This window comes from Chamaea fasciata, unplaced genomic scaffold, assembly GCF_029207755.1.
Source record: "Chamaea fasciata isolate MVZ Bird 193981 ecotype frontalis unplaced genomic scaffold, bChaFas1.0.hap1 SCAF_5, whole genome shotgun sequence".
Taxonomy (NCBI): domain Eukaryota; kingdom Metazoa; phylum Chordata; class Aves; order Passeriformes; family Sylviidae; genus Chamaea; species Chamaea fasciata.
The window spans coordinates 67,309,312-67,325,527 of NW_027094090.1; the positions used below are offsets into that span (position 1 = coordinate 67,309,312).

The following is a 16,216-nucleotide window of genomic DNA, read 5'->3' on the forward strand; positions in this document are numbered from 1 at the left end:
TATGAGTTGTTTGAGCAGCTATGCCTCTTATTTTTTCAGTTTTAGATTATCTTCTGCTGGTTTGCCCTGCCACATCAATCACAATTCAGAAAACATCTGCTAACCCTCTGCAAAGAAGTTTGTTGGTTTTTTTTTTGATTTCTGTACTGCTAAAGCTGCTCAACAGTTTTACATCAGAAGCATTCTTGACAGAATGTAGCTCACAGGATAAAAGAAATAGAAGAAATTATAAAAAATTCTATTTCTGTCGCTTCCTTCCACGGGCCTTACTAAACGTTGTTTTCTTTAGCAGTGGAAATGGCTATAGCAATTCAATTTCTTTACAGGATTACAACACATCCTCTCTAAACTTTCTTCGAGCATCTCCTCTTTCAGCCACACAGCCTTGCAGAGGGCTGAGGCAGTGGTGTGAGAACTGGGGCATATCAAATGCTCTACATCTTAGAAGTTTAATCTGTTGGGGGTGGTTATTTTCTATTATTGCTCACACATTGTTGCTCACACATTAAGCTAGCAGCCTGTCTGACATTTCTCTCTGGGTTTTTTTTTTTTGCACTGGTTGTTGGATTTTTTTATTAGTTGGGTTGTTTTTGGGGTTTTTTTTTTTCTGCAATAAGTTGTTCAAGACATTCCTGCAGTTGGCATTTTCTTGTAGGTTGTTGCTGTACTTTGGGTTTTTTATTTGTATTGAAAAGTATCAAAGGATGAAGTTCCTTTTAATCAGGTTTGATGTCTTGGTCAGAAGTCAAACCAATCCATCCAGGTATGGATACACACAGGCTTTACAAAGGCCCATTCTAAATGTAAAAGTTCTGGTTTTTAATATAAATAGTACCCAGTGAAAGAATTTAGGATTGAGTCTCACCCTTCCCTCCACAATATAGCTGAAAATTTAAACTCTGCCTTTAGCCCGTATCTTGCTTTTCATATTCCCGTGCTGAGATTATTTCCCTTTAAAAACTTTGCTTTGGAGGAAGTAAAATTCCTCTCAGGTTTATATTTGTATATTTCTGTATCTGTTAAGAATTTTATTTAGCTGTTCAGATTGCTGCAGGAGAGCCTTGTGACTCCCCCTTAACAGCTTTATTATATGTAAAAATAAATTAAAAATAAATAAATGTTTAATTCCAGTGCATTCCAGCGATATACACAATCTGTACAAAAAGAAAAAAAAAAGCCTTTGAGCTGTGCAAGTTGTAAAGAGAATCGAAAAGAAAGTAAATACCAATAAAGAACCACCCTTTCTTCTGACAAATACAACTTTGTGAAAACAGCAACCATTAATTTCTCTGTCCAAACAAACTGGGGCTGCCTAGTGAGCTAAAGGACGTTTTGCTTATTATGTCAGAAAGCTTTTTTTTTTTTTTTTTCCCCCTAAAGCATTTTATTATCTGATGTGTGCAAGCAGAGTTTTAAGTCTAATCGTGTTTATATAAAAATCAAAAGCAACAGTCTTACTAATGTGGAAAAAGAAAGCAAGCTGGAGTTTCAGGTATTCTGAGATGGGACTGATTAAGCACTGAGTTGATAAGTGCCTAAATCCACTCTTTGTTCTAAAAACTACGAGTCAGAATGGCTCAGATTTGTCTGGCCATGTGTCTTTTTTTTTTTTTTTCAGTTGTTTAGGAGGAGAAAACAAATCCCACAAGTGCATCAAGGCAGTTACACGGCAATGATCACACGTTGTGGGGTTTGCATCTGGTCTCTAATTACCTGATCAGGTAATTTGTATTGTTAGATTCTCAGAATTCTCCTAGAAACCCTCCGTGAGAGTCATTCGAAAATGTCACAGCGCGTCTCTCCAGAGCTCAGTCCCATCTGTGCTCGTTAAGCACCATCCCAAGTTAAGAGGTTGGATGAATTTTCCTCTCCGGGGCTCTATAACCTATTATTTGTCATATACAGTGCTGTACTTCTACACAGTCAGTGTAAAGACAAAGTTTTAGACTTCATCCAATATTTTGTTGTAATTCTTCTACCATGAGAAGTTCAAACTTCGTGTAGCTCGTAGTAATCCACTTGTTATTTGCTGGAGCTTTTAACCTCCAAGAAGATCAATTTCTTTCATCAATATATTTGTCTTTACGTAGTACAAAACTGTAATCTTATCATCCCTGGCTGGATTTCGACGTTTACAGAGTCCCTGTTAACATTTGTTATCTTTTAAGCTTTTGCCTTTTCTAAACCTGTTCACAAGGGATGAGTTAGAGCATCTGGAGAAGGACATCAAACAAATAAAAAACTCTTTATTATTTATAATACAGGGAGGAGAGTAATGTCCACTAACCTGAGGAATTCTGTCGGTACACTGTAAAAAAAATTAACAGTTTTATAAAGGTGTTTGTAACCCAAAAGTCATTAATCTTCCACTCAAATGATTGAGACCCAATTGCTTTGAGCCCGTTTCTGCCACCATGGGGCTTTAGCTCTTCCAGCTTTTCAGAATTCCTTGTTTGTGAAACTATTTCCTTCGGACATTTGTATTCATTTTTTCAAAGCTGCATGCAACAAACAGCATTAGGCATCCTGAAACAAGGTTTTTCCATCACTGTCTCAGTTCAGAGGTGGTTTAACTATTGCCTCAGGTTTTGTTTTTTATGTTCACCTCTCCAGACTGAGGACAGTGCAGCATGTTGACATATCCCTGTTTTCTGATTGAATCCATTGGCGCAGCACTTGACCAAAATTTCCCCCCGTAAATATTGTTCCCTGTCACAGCTCTGCTTGCTCATGAAGGAATTTTAAAAAACAAAAATGTGATGGGTCATTTCACTGAGGACTGGGGCAGTCCTTGGGCCAGACTGTCTTTGGGTTTGGATGGCTCTGTAGGAAGAGGAGCCAAGAAAAATCCTTCCTGTCTGTGATCCTTCCGGGTGGTCAGGAATGGATAAAACCTTTACAGTGACCCCATGAATGGTTGTCTCAGTCCGTGATCATCCTGCCAGCAGAAAATCAAGGCTTTTTCCTTGGAAACAGTGACAGCTGATCCTTGCTGGCCTAGGACCTGCCAGGGCTCCTCAATGCCCTCTACCTGCCTTAACTTTAATCCAGCTTTCCAAGTCTCTGTCTGGCAGAGAGCACTTGACCTCCCCACTCTGTGTAAGACTGCTCGGCAGCACACTGTGGTCTTTCTTCAAAGCAGCTTTGGAGTTTGCTCACTGAACTTCATTTTGGTTTTGTTCAAGATGGCCTTTTCTCCTGCAATGTGGAATTTTCCGTGGGCACTTAGTTCCTGCTTTGCCCTCCATGCTCTTCCTCTGTATTCAGGTGGGAGGGATGCCACACCATTTTTGGGTTTGATTTTTTTTTTTTTTAAAACACTTATACTCTGAAGCTCTTGCCTGGATCTCATCCTCAGGTGGACTGAGCTAAAATCAAATGGTTAGAGAGTGAGGCTGAACTTGCAGGAGCAACATAACTTACCTGTTGGAGCAGGAAAAATGAAGAAAGCCTTGTTAATCATCAAGCATCTTTATAAAAAAGTGGATATTTACATACTTTGAACAAAAGGCTACTAAAAAAAGTTAAAGGCTCCCAGGAGTAAGAGAGAGGGATGCTTCTGTGAGTGGTAGTAGAGTCCAGGAGGTCAAACCATGTGTTGATTTATCCAAGCATCCCCTTCAAGCTGGAGCTGTTGCATGCTCAGGACAAGCTGCATTGTGTGCCTATGTTAGGTCACCCTGGCAAGCAGAGCTGAGCTGCTTCCCAAGGGAAAAGGATCCAGAAAGGAGAGCTGGGCTTTGTCGTGGCTTTTTGGTTTTGTTCTGCTGATCCTTTCTCTCCTCAGAGGACGAGGCAAGGGTGGTACTGCAAGACTTGGCAAGCACAGAACAATTGTGTCCACATGCCCATTTGTATGAATCCCCTTGCGTGTGGCTGTTTGGGTTTAAGAAGCCAATGAGGACGTGGTTTGAAAGTGCAGGAATGAGAACATCGTCAGCAGATGCCAAAGCTTGCTTTTTTCTGGGTGGTTTTTTTTTGTTGTTTTTTTTTTTTTTTACAGCACGTGGTTTCAAATTGAGTGCTTGTATGTGTTTAAATGGCATTGCCTACTCCAAAGTAGTCACCCCGCAGCTTGGAAATTTTCTTTCCTGTTTGTTTCCACATCAGCTAGTTTTCTGTGCTGTGTTGTGTCTTTCCCTACTATTCCAAGACCTTCCCTATTATTCTTGAAATAGAAATGACATCTGCAGCCCCAAGGATGCCGGGCTACACCCACAGAATTACTTTATCTAGCAATCTGCCGCTAATATTTTGAGAATCCAGCAAGACAGAAAAAAGATTACCTCCCCAAATTGCTATTGTGGAGCTGTCCTTAAATGAACCGTGTGATGTGATTTCCCTTTGCGGCTCTGGTGAAAAAAAGTCTCAATGTTTCTTCTCACAAATCATTGTAGATCTACTTATCTAAGATATCTTGCCACGATTCTGGACCTTTTTGTGCTAAAACTGTCTGTTGTTTTTCAGGCTCCCTTAGAAATTGCTCTGAAACCTTTCATATTTATGAATATTTAATATTTTTCAATTTTCTTCGGCAACGTCTACATTTATTAAGCCATAAACATCCACTTTGGGGGGATATTACTGCTTATATTGCCTGTGCTTTGGAAATAGAGCTGTAGTGGCCGTCTTTTGGTGTTTTGTCGGAGATAAATGTGATTTGTGGGTAGGCCTTGCTCGTGGCTGGGGATGGTGCATCAACTCTACCATTTAAGAGTGGTTCCCAGAAGTGATCTGACTCAGGCCCCATGCTGAGTCACAAATCCTCCCTTGCTTTCCTCCTTGCTTGCACAAAGTAGTGGTTTTCTTCTGAACTGTATTAGCAGGAAAAGAATTGCTTCCCGCACCCCCGGCACTGGCTGAAGCACGAAAATGTGTGTTTTTGTGTGGATAGGAAGGCAGAGGAGGGATGGTCCTCTATTTTACCTTTTTCTCTCTTCTAGGAGGTGATTTATATGAGCCTGTGCCTGCTCATATTCCTGAATCAGGAGTTATTAAACTCCTGGTTCAGGCAACCCCACGGTGTAGGCAAAATATATCCCTGCAAAACCAATGGAAGAGTAGACTCAGAATATTCTTTCTCTGAAAATCTGGACTACTCATGTGGTGGGAACAGGAAACCCAGCAAACCAAGTTTGATCCAAAAACTGAAGAGAAATTGTGAGAGAGGACTCTGCTTGGCAAGGCCTGAATGTTGGTTCTGAGACCAATGTCTTAAGAATATTTTAAGCTTTGCCTGCTTAAAATATTTTACTATCTTTAATATTTATATCGGTCTCTTCCAAAGCAGGTAGCAGGCAGAAGTCTGAGCCCAGAAAATGAGCTCAGATGAAGGGACGGCTCAAACTGAAAGGTGCAGTGTCCCTTGGGCAAAAGCTGCCAGCTCCTGGTAATTGTCACAGCACTTCTAAGGTCCGAATAGCTCCGAAAGTGCGTTGACTGCTTCCAGAGCAGGGCTCCTGATTACTGAGTGTCCTTGCAAATTAAATAAATCCTAATGTTGATGGTCAGGATGAGATCTAAAAAACCTTCGGGAAGTTAAGAAACCACAGCCCCAGGTGTGGTCAGTGAGGATGAGGAGGATCGGGACAGTCCCAGGTGTGGTCAGTGAGGATGAGGAGGATCGGGACAGCCCCAGGTGTGGTCAGTGAGGATGAGGAGGATCGGGACAGCCCCAGGTGTGGTCAGTGAGGATGAGGAGGGCCGGGCCCTGCCCAGGGCTGCTTTCAGGGGGGTTCCTGTCCCTGCTGGAGCAGCGATCTCCAAAGGACACAGTGACAGTGTTTGCAGGAGCAGGGGACACCTGGGTGAGGAGTGGGGAACACCTGGATGAGCACTCCCCTCCCTACTGCATCCCAGCCACCCAGAAAAAAAGAGGAGTTTGATGGGAAAGGGGTTTAATTTGAGGGGAAAAACTTCCTTTTTTCATTCCTGTATGTGTTTAAGTTGGAGGGGATCCCCCTTCACCTGTGATTTTAAGGGTAGCAATTGAAGGAAACCCAACCTTTTCTCTGATTTAAAGGTATCAATTGAAGATACCTTCAAATACCTACCTACCAAGGAATTGTTGTTTTCTAGTTTAACTGGAAGGGGATAACCTTTCTGATGCCATTTTATTGGAGTTGAGGGAAAATCCCCCTCATTTCATCATTTTAAGGCTTAAATTGCAAGGAACTCCCTGCTTTTCCTTGGTTTTGAGGGTTTAAATTCAGAGGAAATCCTCCTTTTTCCAGCACTGGAAGTATTTAAATAGAGGGGGAAAGGGCAGGAAAAGAGATAGAAAGAAGGGCAAGAAACGTGAGGTGAAAAAGGAGAGAAAAAAGGGTGGGAAATAAGGGGGCTACAAAAGGACAGGAAACCAAAGGTTAAAAGGGCAGCAAATGTGAGGTAATTACCACTCACGCATTAATTAGCTGGGAATTTATGAACACCACTGTGCAACAAAGAAGAGGTGTTGTCTTTTTGAGAAAAAAACCCGGCAGGATCAGTCTCAGAAAAAGGATTTTTTGGGTCTGAAAGTTCACAGTCTTGAATTAAAAAAAAAAAAAAAAAAAAAAAAAAGGCCGGTTGGGTGTTTCTAAGAACTGCCTCACTTTTTATAGGCATGTCTTTCTTGCAAGGAATTCTGTATTAGCAAACCCACCATTAATTTCCTTGGATACGTTCCACCCTGCAGCGACGCCAAGCGCATTTCAGCAGCTGGGCCTTTTCCTTGTGCCATCTTGCTTAAACGTTGGTTGAAATCCAAAGAAGCTTGTAAGTACACAGGGGGGGATATGGAGGTAATCCCATTGCTTTAGGTGCAGACACTTAGATGCTCAGAGATACGGTGAACTCTTCAATTACTGCCTCAATTGATGAGACAGCAACCAGCCCCTCTCACCCATCTTCCTGAGAGAAAAAAAACACGCTAAAAATAATAAATTAATTAAAATAATTTAAAAATAATAGCTCTGCGACACCTGCAGCAGCCCTAAAAGTGCATTTCCCACAGCTTTGAGAAAGATCAGTGATATTTAGTATAAGCTTTTTTTTCCCTCCCCTTCTTCCATAGTCCCTCTTCTTCCCAGTTGTATTCCAAACTTTTGGGTTAATGCAGTCCTCCAGAGGCTGAGAAGGGCTTGACCTGGTATAAAAAGCAATGTTTTTCCCATGTAATAAATATTTTAAAACGTTTCATCAGTGTAAATAAATGCTAAATTCTGTGAGCCCGGGGAATGGCATTAACGTGTTTTGCTTGCTGAAACATTTATGGAATCAGTGTCAGCCAGCAGAGCACGGCCAAGAGGATTTTTTTTAAAGGTAAACTGAAGTGCTTTTAAAATAAATACTAAGAGGTTGTTTAGGATCTTCAATTATTAACAGATGAAAAGCGTGGGCTGGAAAAGTGCAAACAATCCCTCTCGTTGCACTTTCCCTAATCCCTGTGCAGTTCTCTGTGTCCAGCCTGGTCTGAGCTCCTCAAGGCAGATGCTGCACTTTAAACAGATGTCTGGAGAGAGCCTAGCACACAAATAAGTAGATTTCGAACGCCAAATATTTGAAAACCCTTTCTTTTTGTAATTAACTTCTCAGGACTTAAGTTCAAGGCCCTGTGTTTATGGTTGGCCAGCGCTGACGCTGCCAGCCCCTGCAGACAGCGCTGTGAAAACTTGGCTCTGCTGTGGAGAGCAGATATTGGCATCACCCCCTTTAAATCCAGAGGCCAGCTCTGCAGTGTGATCAGGTCACCAGGCACTCTGATTTAATTACAATTAGCAGCTGCACAGCTCCTTTATGAGACTGTGCCTGACCTCGCTAGGAGTGCAAGCCTTGCCTCCTCAAGTGAGAAGGAAATGCCAGAGATATGCAACGGTGGGAACACCCCTGTGGGGTGATGCCTGTGTATTGCACCGTGCAAAGATTAAGAGCACGCACGAGCTGGGACAGAGAAATCATCCTTTTATAAGCTGAACTCTCTTTCCTTCCTCTGCACAGAGAAAGAGCCCATAAAAGCATGCAGAATTCTCACCACTGGTTAGAAAAGTCTTTGTGACTGCTCGTAAGGGGGTGGTTCACCTTGATTCACTCTGATCAGGGGGTGTGTCTGCACCTCTGGGGGTTCAGAGCACAGATTTGACGTGTTTGGAAGCGTGTGAGGGTTTTTTTTTATTTTGAAAAGTGACCTCTGTTCCATTGCTCTTCCCCCATCCTCTAAACCCTCCTCACCCTCTCCCTCCTGCCAGCACCATGAGTTTTCCGAGTGTCTGGGCAGGGCTCCTCGTGCCATTCCTTACCGCAGCTCTTTGTGTTTCAAGCTGCCTGCTGGACGGAATAAAGCCCTTTGCAGGCAGCAGCTGTGCTGCAGCGAGGGGCTCCACAGCAACGTGGGGAGCCTGGTGATGTGCATGGATCCCTCCTCGCCTTTCTGCAAGTAAATTTCATCTCCTGAGGGCGTTTGTGAAGCTGCAGTTAGTTTGGGGTTGGTTTTTTTTTTTTAAGTTTTAGAACCTCCCTGAATACTTTGATGGTAACGTATTAAAGTTTGCTAATTATTGGAATCATCTGGACCAGAAAACGGGCTGCCCTAAAGGGAAACTGCACGGCACACACATCAGTTCCTGCTGAAAGCATCCAGTACCTCGTGTCCTCTTCAAAGCTGGCTTATTGTCCTCAAGAAGCTTTTCTCTAATTAAGCTGGCTGAAGGTCCTGTCCATCTCCTGGTGATACGTGTTCCCCTCGACCACCTGAAAATCATCTCAAGTTTGTGGTGCAAACCTCTGTTTTCACAAGCACCGCTGTGTTAACTCAAAGGGCGTTGCTTTGTGCAGGTATCATCTTCTCTGGGCATCTGCAGTAGGCTGAAGCACTTTCCTGTTGTGGGTGTTAATGAAGCTGGTTTTAAAATGAGAGAGCTTCTTTGTTCATCTCTTTGTCCTCAGTACCCTCTCAAGAGTACTGGGTATAACCTACAACGAATGTTGAAATTAATTAATAATAATAATTAAGGGTAAATTACATGAAACCTGGCATGAGGACTCAGCCTCATAAGCTTGGCTACATTTTGGATTAACAAGGCTCCTAAAGTCACCGAAAAGGGGGGCCTTTATTTGCTTTTGTGAAGTTTTATTTGAGGCAACAAATATTTCAATCTGCAAAGTTTGTGGGTTTTTTTCTTTCAGGTTTGCAGCCATCTGTAGTCTTTTTAACTTTCTTGTACTGTAGTACCTTGTTTGGGAGAAGGCGAGACATTGTTTTAATTTTCTGGGGAGCGTAACATTCCTGACCCTTGTAAAGAACTGGAGCAATGCTGGTTTTGACTGCACTTCGTTTTCTGTGCATATTTAGATTTAGTAGACTGAAAGACGTGGGCATTGAGAGGAAAAAGGTTGACTGCCTCGTGTAAGCACAGCAATTTAATTTTTTTTTTTTCCCCCAGAGATATTGCTTATCAAGAAAAGCACCCAGAGGGAAGTGAGCAAACAGAGGACCCACTCTTGCACAGGATGTTTTGGGGCTGTCAGTTATATAGTTTATGTGAGAGCCAGAATGTTTCACGCTGAATGGCACTGCCTTTGGAGAGCTGCAGATCCTTTGGATAGATAACTGATAGCAGATAACTGAACTGCCTGTGGATACCTGAAAAAAAAGTGTTCTGACACCTGAGGGATGTTGGAATCCAGGCAGTATTTGCTGGCAGGCAGGGAGGGATGCTGCTGGCCAGGCAGCTGAGGCCACATTTGGTGGCTTCTGCTGTGCTCCATCACGGCTGTGGAGCAAAGGCAGCCTCAGCCTTAGCTCTGAGCTGACAAGTGGATTGCCTACAAGGGAAAGAGCTTGTCAAGAGATGTGTCATCCTCATTAGAAAGTATTTAAATTAGTTTAAGGAAAAAAAAAGAAAGCCTAAGATCTTAGATGATAGATTTTAAAAATTATTAGTTATCACAAGCTCTCTTGGCAGATGTATAACAGACATTTACAACTCATGAATCACATTTTTCAAAATCCCAGCTAATACCAACTTCTCTGAGGAGATGACAGCATTTGCAGGAGACATTAATGACTTCTGGCTCTCAGTCATTGCAAAATCATGAGCTTGTAATTGTTCTGATCTGGCTATTTGTAGACTATAGATTTCCAGAGGTCTCTCAATGCTTCCATCATTAATAACTTGCCAGTGACAGTGATTGCCATTATTCCTACTCAAAGTGATAACTTTGAGATCTTTGTAAATGCAAATCCTTGCTAAAGGCTTATGAGGCTGGCTTTGTTATTCTGGTTTTACAAAATGAAGGGAAGGAGACAGAGGGAGGCACATGAATCTGCAGCTCGAGTCAAGTGCATCTGAGGGTACAGCTGCTTAGTGATTTAGAAAACTTGGCCACAAGTCACCTTCCCTGGGGCCGTTCTGGGAATGTTTGGTTTGCTCATGATTAGGATTTTCAGCAGGCTCATACCTTAACAATCACGTAATAATATTTTGTTCATATCTATTTCTGGGCAAGCTCTGTTCAAAGGTGACCCGTAAATCTTGGGACAAAACCAGCACTGCTGGTTCTCGCTCCCCCTCTGTTGAGACTGAAGTTAGATGAGGCGGATGTGGAGCACAGGAAGATCCTGAGAGGGCTGGGAGCTCTCACTCAATATGGGTTTGGTGGTTCTTGGGCATCTCAGGCTCTGCCTGGGTCTGGTTTGACTTCTGGAAGCATCAGAGTAGGTGCACGGGTTCGGTTTGCCAGCTCTCCCCGTGCTCTGCAGTGCAGCTCTGTGACCTCTCATGGTATCTTGGCTGTGGTCCCTCTTCAGGCCTGGTTGTTCCATGTTTTTCCCATGCTTTGACTCTCCCCAATGCCATGTGTGTTTCTCAAGATAACTGCTTTATTCCCTCCTCAGGATGGGGGGTTTTTTGTTGGAAGGTTAGGTAATACCTGTTTCACCATCTGTGATCTGGGAAGTAGTGGTAAATTTTTGACATGTTGGGGATCCTCTGGAGGGAGGTAATTTATAAATGTACATCTTTGCATCATCAAGATAATGAGCTGAGGTGAGGGGGAACAAAATAAAACTGAAACCCTCCTGTGCAATTTATAGCCTCTCTGAATTTTGTTCTCTTGCTGATAAGCGCTTCCTTGTGCTCTCTCTGCAGGTCTCCAGGTGGTTTTAAATTCAATTATCAAGGCCATGGTCCCTTTGTTGCATATTGCCCTGCTGGTGCTGTTTGTCATTATTATCTATGCCATCATTGGACTGGAGTTATTCATGGGGAAGATGCATAAGACCTGCTACCATGTGCAAGGGGGACTGATAGGTAAGAGGAACACACACAGAGACATACAAAGATTTTCAGAGGGATGCTTTTCCCATGTGGAATAGAGCATTCCTTCTGGCACAGGAGATGGGTGGCAGTTGCTCACTCCTTCTCAGGGGTTCCACAATTTCACTGCTGCAGACTGAGCTACACAGGAGATGGTGTCACGGGAATGAGAAACTCACATGTTTTATTATTAATCTCATACACAATTGCATCTTTGTTTTAAACCAGTATCGTTGTAAAGGAGTATATCATTCAGGGCAGTACCTTTTTTCGTTTAGTCACAGGCTGCACCTTTGGTTGGAAGCCCAACCAGAAAGAAAACAAAATTACATTAATAGGTAGAAACACTTTTTACATCAAATCCATCAGGGAATTTATTTATTTCAAATTATTTGCAGAAAGAAATATTCACATTTCAAAATAATTCAATTGCGCTGTCACTCATCTAACCATCTGTTCGTTTTTGTTTGATTTATTGATCTCGAACAGCAGCTATTTCTCGTGTGGTGGAGGGTATTAATGCCTAGTACCAAGTTCAGCTCATGAGAAAATAGTGTACAGCAGAAAATTGTTGCAGAAGTTCTGCATTTTCTGCCTTTATAATGTTGGCAGATTCCATTTTCTGGAAACGATGCTGGAACTATAATGAACTGTCACTCCGGTTTGCATCTTTAAAGTGGGCGTATTTTTCTCCACTCTGTCTGGAAGTATTTACATTACAGCATCTAATTCTGATATTACTGTTTCTGGCATCCTTTCGTGATCAGAATGTGATCACAGTTTTGGAAAATTACATTGTTTGCCATTTAATAAGATGAGAAACAAACATTCTTACCCGCTCCCCTACACATACATGCGTACCTGCATCTGCTAAAAATGTGGCACCAAGATCTGAAAATCTGTATATTTTAAAAATATCACAGAAGTTTAGGAAATTGCAGAAGTTTTTGTGCTTATAAAAATGCTTTCTGGAACATTCTTTATATGCCAAAGCGTTCAGTTTGCTTTGTTGTACGGGTTGCCAGGTCTTTGAAAACACCTGTACAGAGCAAGGGGCGGATAACCGCGCAGCAGCCTTGGAGTGCCGCTGGGCACTGATAAAATGCCACCCGTCATCCAAACGCCGGCAGAGCCGAGCTGCAGACACTCTGTGCTGTAATTCAGCAGTGGCCCAGTGCCACACCAGCCTGTCCCCAGAGCAGTGGAGCCTGTCTGCTGCAGGGCTCAGCCTCCTCCAGCAGCGCCTCCAAGATTAACCCAGGTGACTGCGGCAGGGACACGCTGGCCATGACACGCAGCCTAATGAAACATGATAGGCTTCATCTAATGCTCCCTGTGGTGTTGAAATGAGTCCTTCCTCGCAGGAGGGTGCGCTTTGGGAAATAAGAAAGTTCACCTCGGTTTTGACCGTAAAAATTTGACAGCTTGGCCGTTATTTTCCGCGAAAAGAAAGCGAAGCGCGACAGTGAGCGGTCGCCCGCGTATCCCTGAGAAATCTGCCAACCTCACTGCAGGATACACTCGTTAAAATCTGATATCCTTCTCTTGCTTATCGCTGTGTCAAACGGTTTTCCTTCAGCTGTTTTTTCTCCCCCCACCTTCTCTCTCCTTTTAGACACCCCCGCGGAGGATGACCCGTCCCCGTGCGCGCCCCAGTCTGCCCACGGGAGGCAGTGTCAGAACGGCACCGAGTGCAAGGCGGGCTGGGAGGGGCCCAAGCACGGCATCACCAACTTCGACAACTTTGCTTTTGCCATGCTCACGGTGTTCCAGTGCATCACCATGGAGGGCTGGACAGACGTGCTCTACTGGGTACGTATCCGAAAATGACGCGGCTGAGAGAGTCCTGCTCGTGCTCGCGGCTGTGTTGAAAGTTGGGGGCTTTTGGCTTTCTTGCTTGTTCTCTAGAGTGAAGGCATGGTTGCTAGCATGGAGCTTGAATTAACTCAGCTTACTGCTAGGTGAAATGGAGGGGTGGTCTGGGGCGATGAAACCAAGTGTAAACGTTGACTTTCCATTGATGTTGTAATTTTGAATGGTGGCAGATGGCTTATTGATCTGAAGGTTTGCAGTGTACCCTGGTTGAGCAGAAAGTCACTGAAAGACCCTCTCTGCAGGCGTGAAACATCTCATACATCTCCAGATTACTGATGGAGAGGAATTTGTGACAGCCAGCCATGTGCCCTACCCGTGGCATCTGTGTTACAAAGGCACAACACTGATCGGCTCGTAGGTTTTGTAAGAAAGGCCTCACAAATTCCAGCAGTACTCCTGGTTATCACTTTTGTCATAAAAGACTTTATGACCTCTTTGTGACATTTATTTATTCTAATGCTATTAGCTCTGATACTGGTATCAATCATTCTTTTACGTTTAGCCAAAATATGATTTTACCTGTAATATAAATGGAATCTCATCTTGTCCTGTAGCCCAATTCTGGGCATTTCAGCAGCTTTAGTTTAGCGATTTTAATTTAGTTATTTAGTTCAGTTATTTTAATTCCTAATGTACTGGGAAATCCATTGCAATACAATTGTGCTACATAAATTAATATCAGGTTTAGCTTTCACCAGTGAATCATAGATAAACGTGTTTCTGCATGCAGCTCTGGTCACCAGCTTTTGCAGCAGTGTGTTATGACCTGGGGCGTCCCTTCACACACAGCACAGCCCTGTCTGTGTAAGACTAACCCCGACCCTCACCAACTTCTAAGTCTGGCATGCCATGCCAACCTGGCTCTCCAGAAGGCAGGATGTGTTAAAATGCACGATGGGGTTTGACTGGAGAAGGCTCAAAGCACACAAAAGGGTAATCTGGACTGAGGCAGCTTGCACTGTTAGTCAACAAGCTCCTCTCTTAAGCATGAGCCTGAAGCTGCCTTCTACCCACCGGTGATTTAGAGTTTGCACTATTTCCCTTTGAAGATTTAGCTTATCTGCAAAGGATGGTCTCTGTGTGGAACAGCTAGAAGTTGTCTCTTTATCTTAAGCTTAGATTAGAATAGTGACTATAGATTCCTTTTAATGCCTGAGATAAAGGGCAGAGATCTAACCACAAGGGGAGTCTGGGTCTCAGAGGAAAAAAAAAAAAAAAGCCATTATTAGAAAAGAGGGCATAAATTAATAAAATAATGAAGAGCAGAAGTTAAAGTCAGAAGAGAAACTGGACAAAACTGCTCCACAGTTCAACTATGGCTACATATAATATACATGTCTTTGATCACATTTAGCTCACATTTCTCCATGCTGTGTCTGATTGAGAGGATTTATTTGCAGGGGAAATGGGAGAGAGTAAATGATAGAAGAAATGAAAATACTTTTTGGCCCTGTATAGCATTCAGAACTGTGAAACCTCTCCACAAGTTATCATCAGTTTCTCCAAGACATGTGCTGTGAAAGGCCCTTCCAATTCCCATCCTTTAGTGCCCATGTGTCATTTTCATGACTTGATATGACTCATGTTTGTCTCATTATCAGTCATCTAATAGCAGGAGCCAAAAGGGTACACTCCCTTCCAAAAGATTTTCTACCACGACTGCAGCAGACAGTCTGATTTTTATGGTGTCCCTGCAGCAAACTGGATTTTAGTTGTTGGCTTTTGTTTGATATTCAGCCAGGGTTTTTTTTTTTTTTTTCACTGATTTCCTGAGCTGTTCTTTTTTTCTTCAGAGACAGAATGCTCGACTTAGGCCTTAAATTAATACAGATTGATGGTCATTATTTTTAGGGCCATGCATATGGTGAGCCTTTTAGATTATGGCATTGTTAGAATGCTTGTTTTGGGAAGAGCAGAAATATTTGTTGCCATCAATTCCCAGTTATTCCTAGATGAGACTGCAAAAGATAAGAGTTAGCACTGCAGAAAAAAAAAAAAAGTCAGTAATTGAGGAGGAGGAAATTTATTTCCTAAAGAAAAAAGAGTATCGCCTATGTTTAAAGACCATGAAACACGAAGTTTGAGTAAATACCTGAGCACCCGAGCTGGCAGACATCCTTGGTGAAGCTGCTGGAAATAGTAAGAACGCTATTGTCCCATTTTGCCTCTATGTGCTGTGTTGACAAAGCAGACAGAATTCAGCTCTGGTCAGTGTTTGCCATTTGGTCAGGGAGGTGTCTGAGGTGTTTCCTTCTGCAGAGGGGTCTGTGCCGTGCTGGGGGCAGGGGCTGCTTGGGCACCTACTGCAGGGCACACCCAGGAGAAACTCTATTGCTTTAATATTTGCATGTAGAAACAGCCTCTGAACGCTCACACTGTCACTTCGTGTAATTTCCGATCACATCTATTGAGGTTTATATTGAGGTCAGATTTAGAGTCCATGGCAAGGGCATTCCAGCTTCATTTAGCCAGATCCAAAGGGACAGTACTGTGGATAGTAAAGAATAGAAAAGATGCAACATTTCAGTTGCTGAAGGAAGATTTGTAGTGAGTGAGGTAGGATACAAATATCTATGTTAACCTTACTGTGAGCCTCTGTTCCCTTACTGCAGTCTGACTCACACACAACTTTATTCCCTGGTCTTTGCCTTTTTGGCTGAGGAAGAGAGGACTTGTATAGGCAACCCGTTGGGAGCTGCATCTCCACAGGGTGCAGAGATAGGAGGTTATTCTCTCCTCAGCTCTGAAAGATCTCCTGAAACCACAGTGAGGTCACAGAAATTAAATTTTGCTTCATAAGGAATTAAATCTGCTTTATAAGGAATTAAATGATTAAATTCCTTAAATGAGAAATACAGAGCTTGTTGTCCATTTTACACCGAAAGGACAGATTTAAAAACAGCGTAAGAAAATTTTGGCTGCAAATCAGACAGTTTTGCAGACAAAAATTTTGTATGATGATTTTCAGAGGTCATTCATTAAACTTAAAAATATAAGATAATGGGCTAATATTTAAAAGAGCTGAGCATTCAAAGCTCAAGCAGACT

The 16,216-nt window shown here is 42.8% G+C and overlaps 1 protein-coding gene across 1 annotated transcript in view; it reads left to right on the forward strand.

The window, feature by feature from the left end:
- The window catches only part of CACNA1C (calcium voltage-gated channel subunit alpha1 C), a 449,625-nt gene that overhangs the window by 279,072 nt on the left and 154,337 nt on the right, over nucleotides 1–16,216 (forward strand). Inside the window, exons 7-8 of the mRNA XM_066184282.1 lie at nucleotides 11,127–11,288; nucleotides 12,910–13,106. Coding sequence (XP_066040379.1) covers nucleotides 11,127–11,288; nucleotides 12,910–13,106 — 359 coding nt within the window. The remainder of the gene's footprint in view (nucleotides 1–11,126; nucleotides 11,289–12,909; nucleotides 13,107–16,216) is intronic.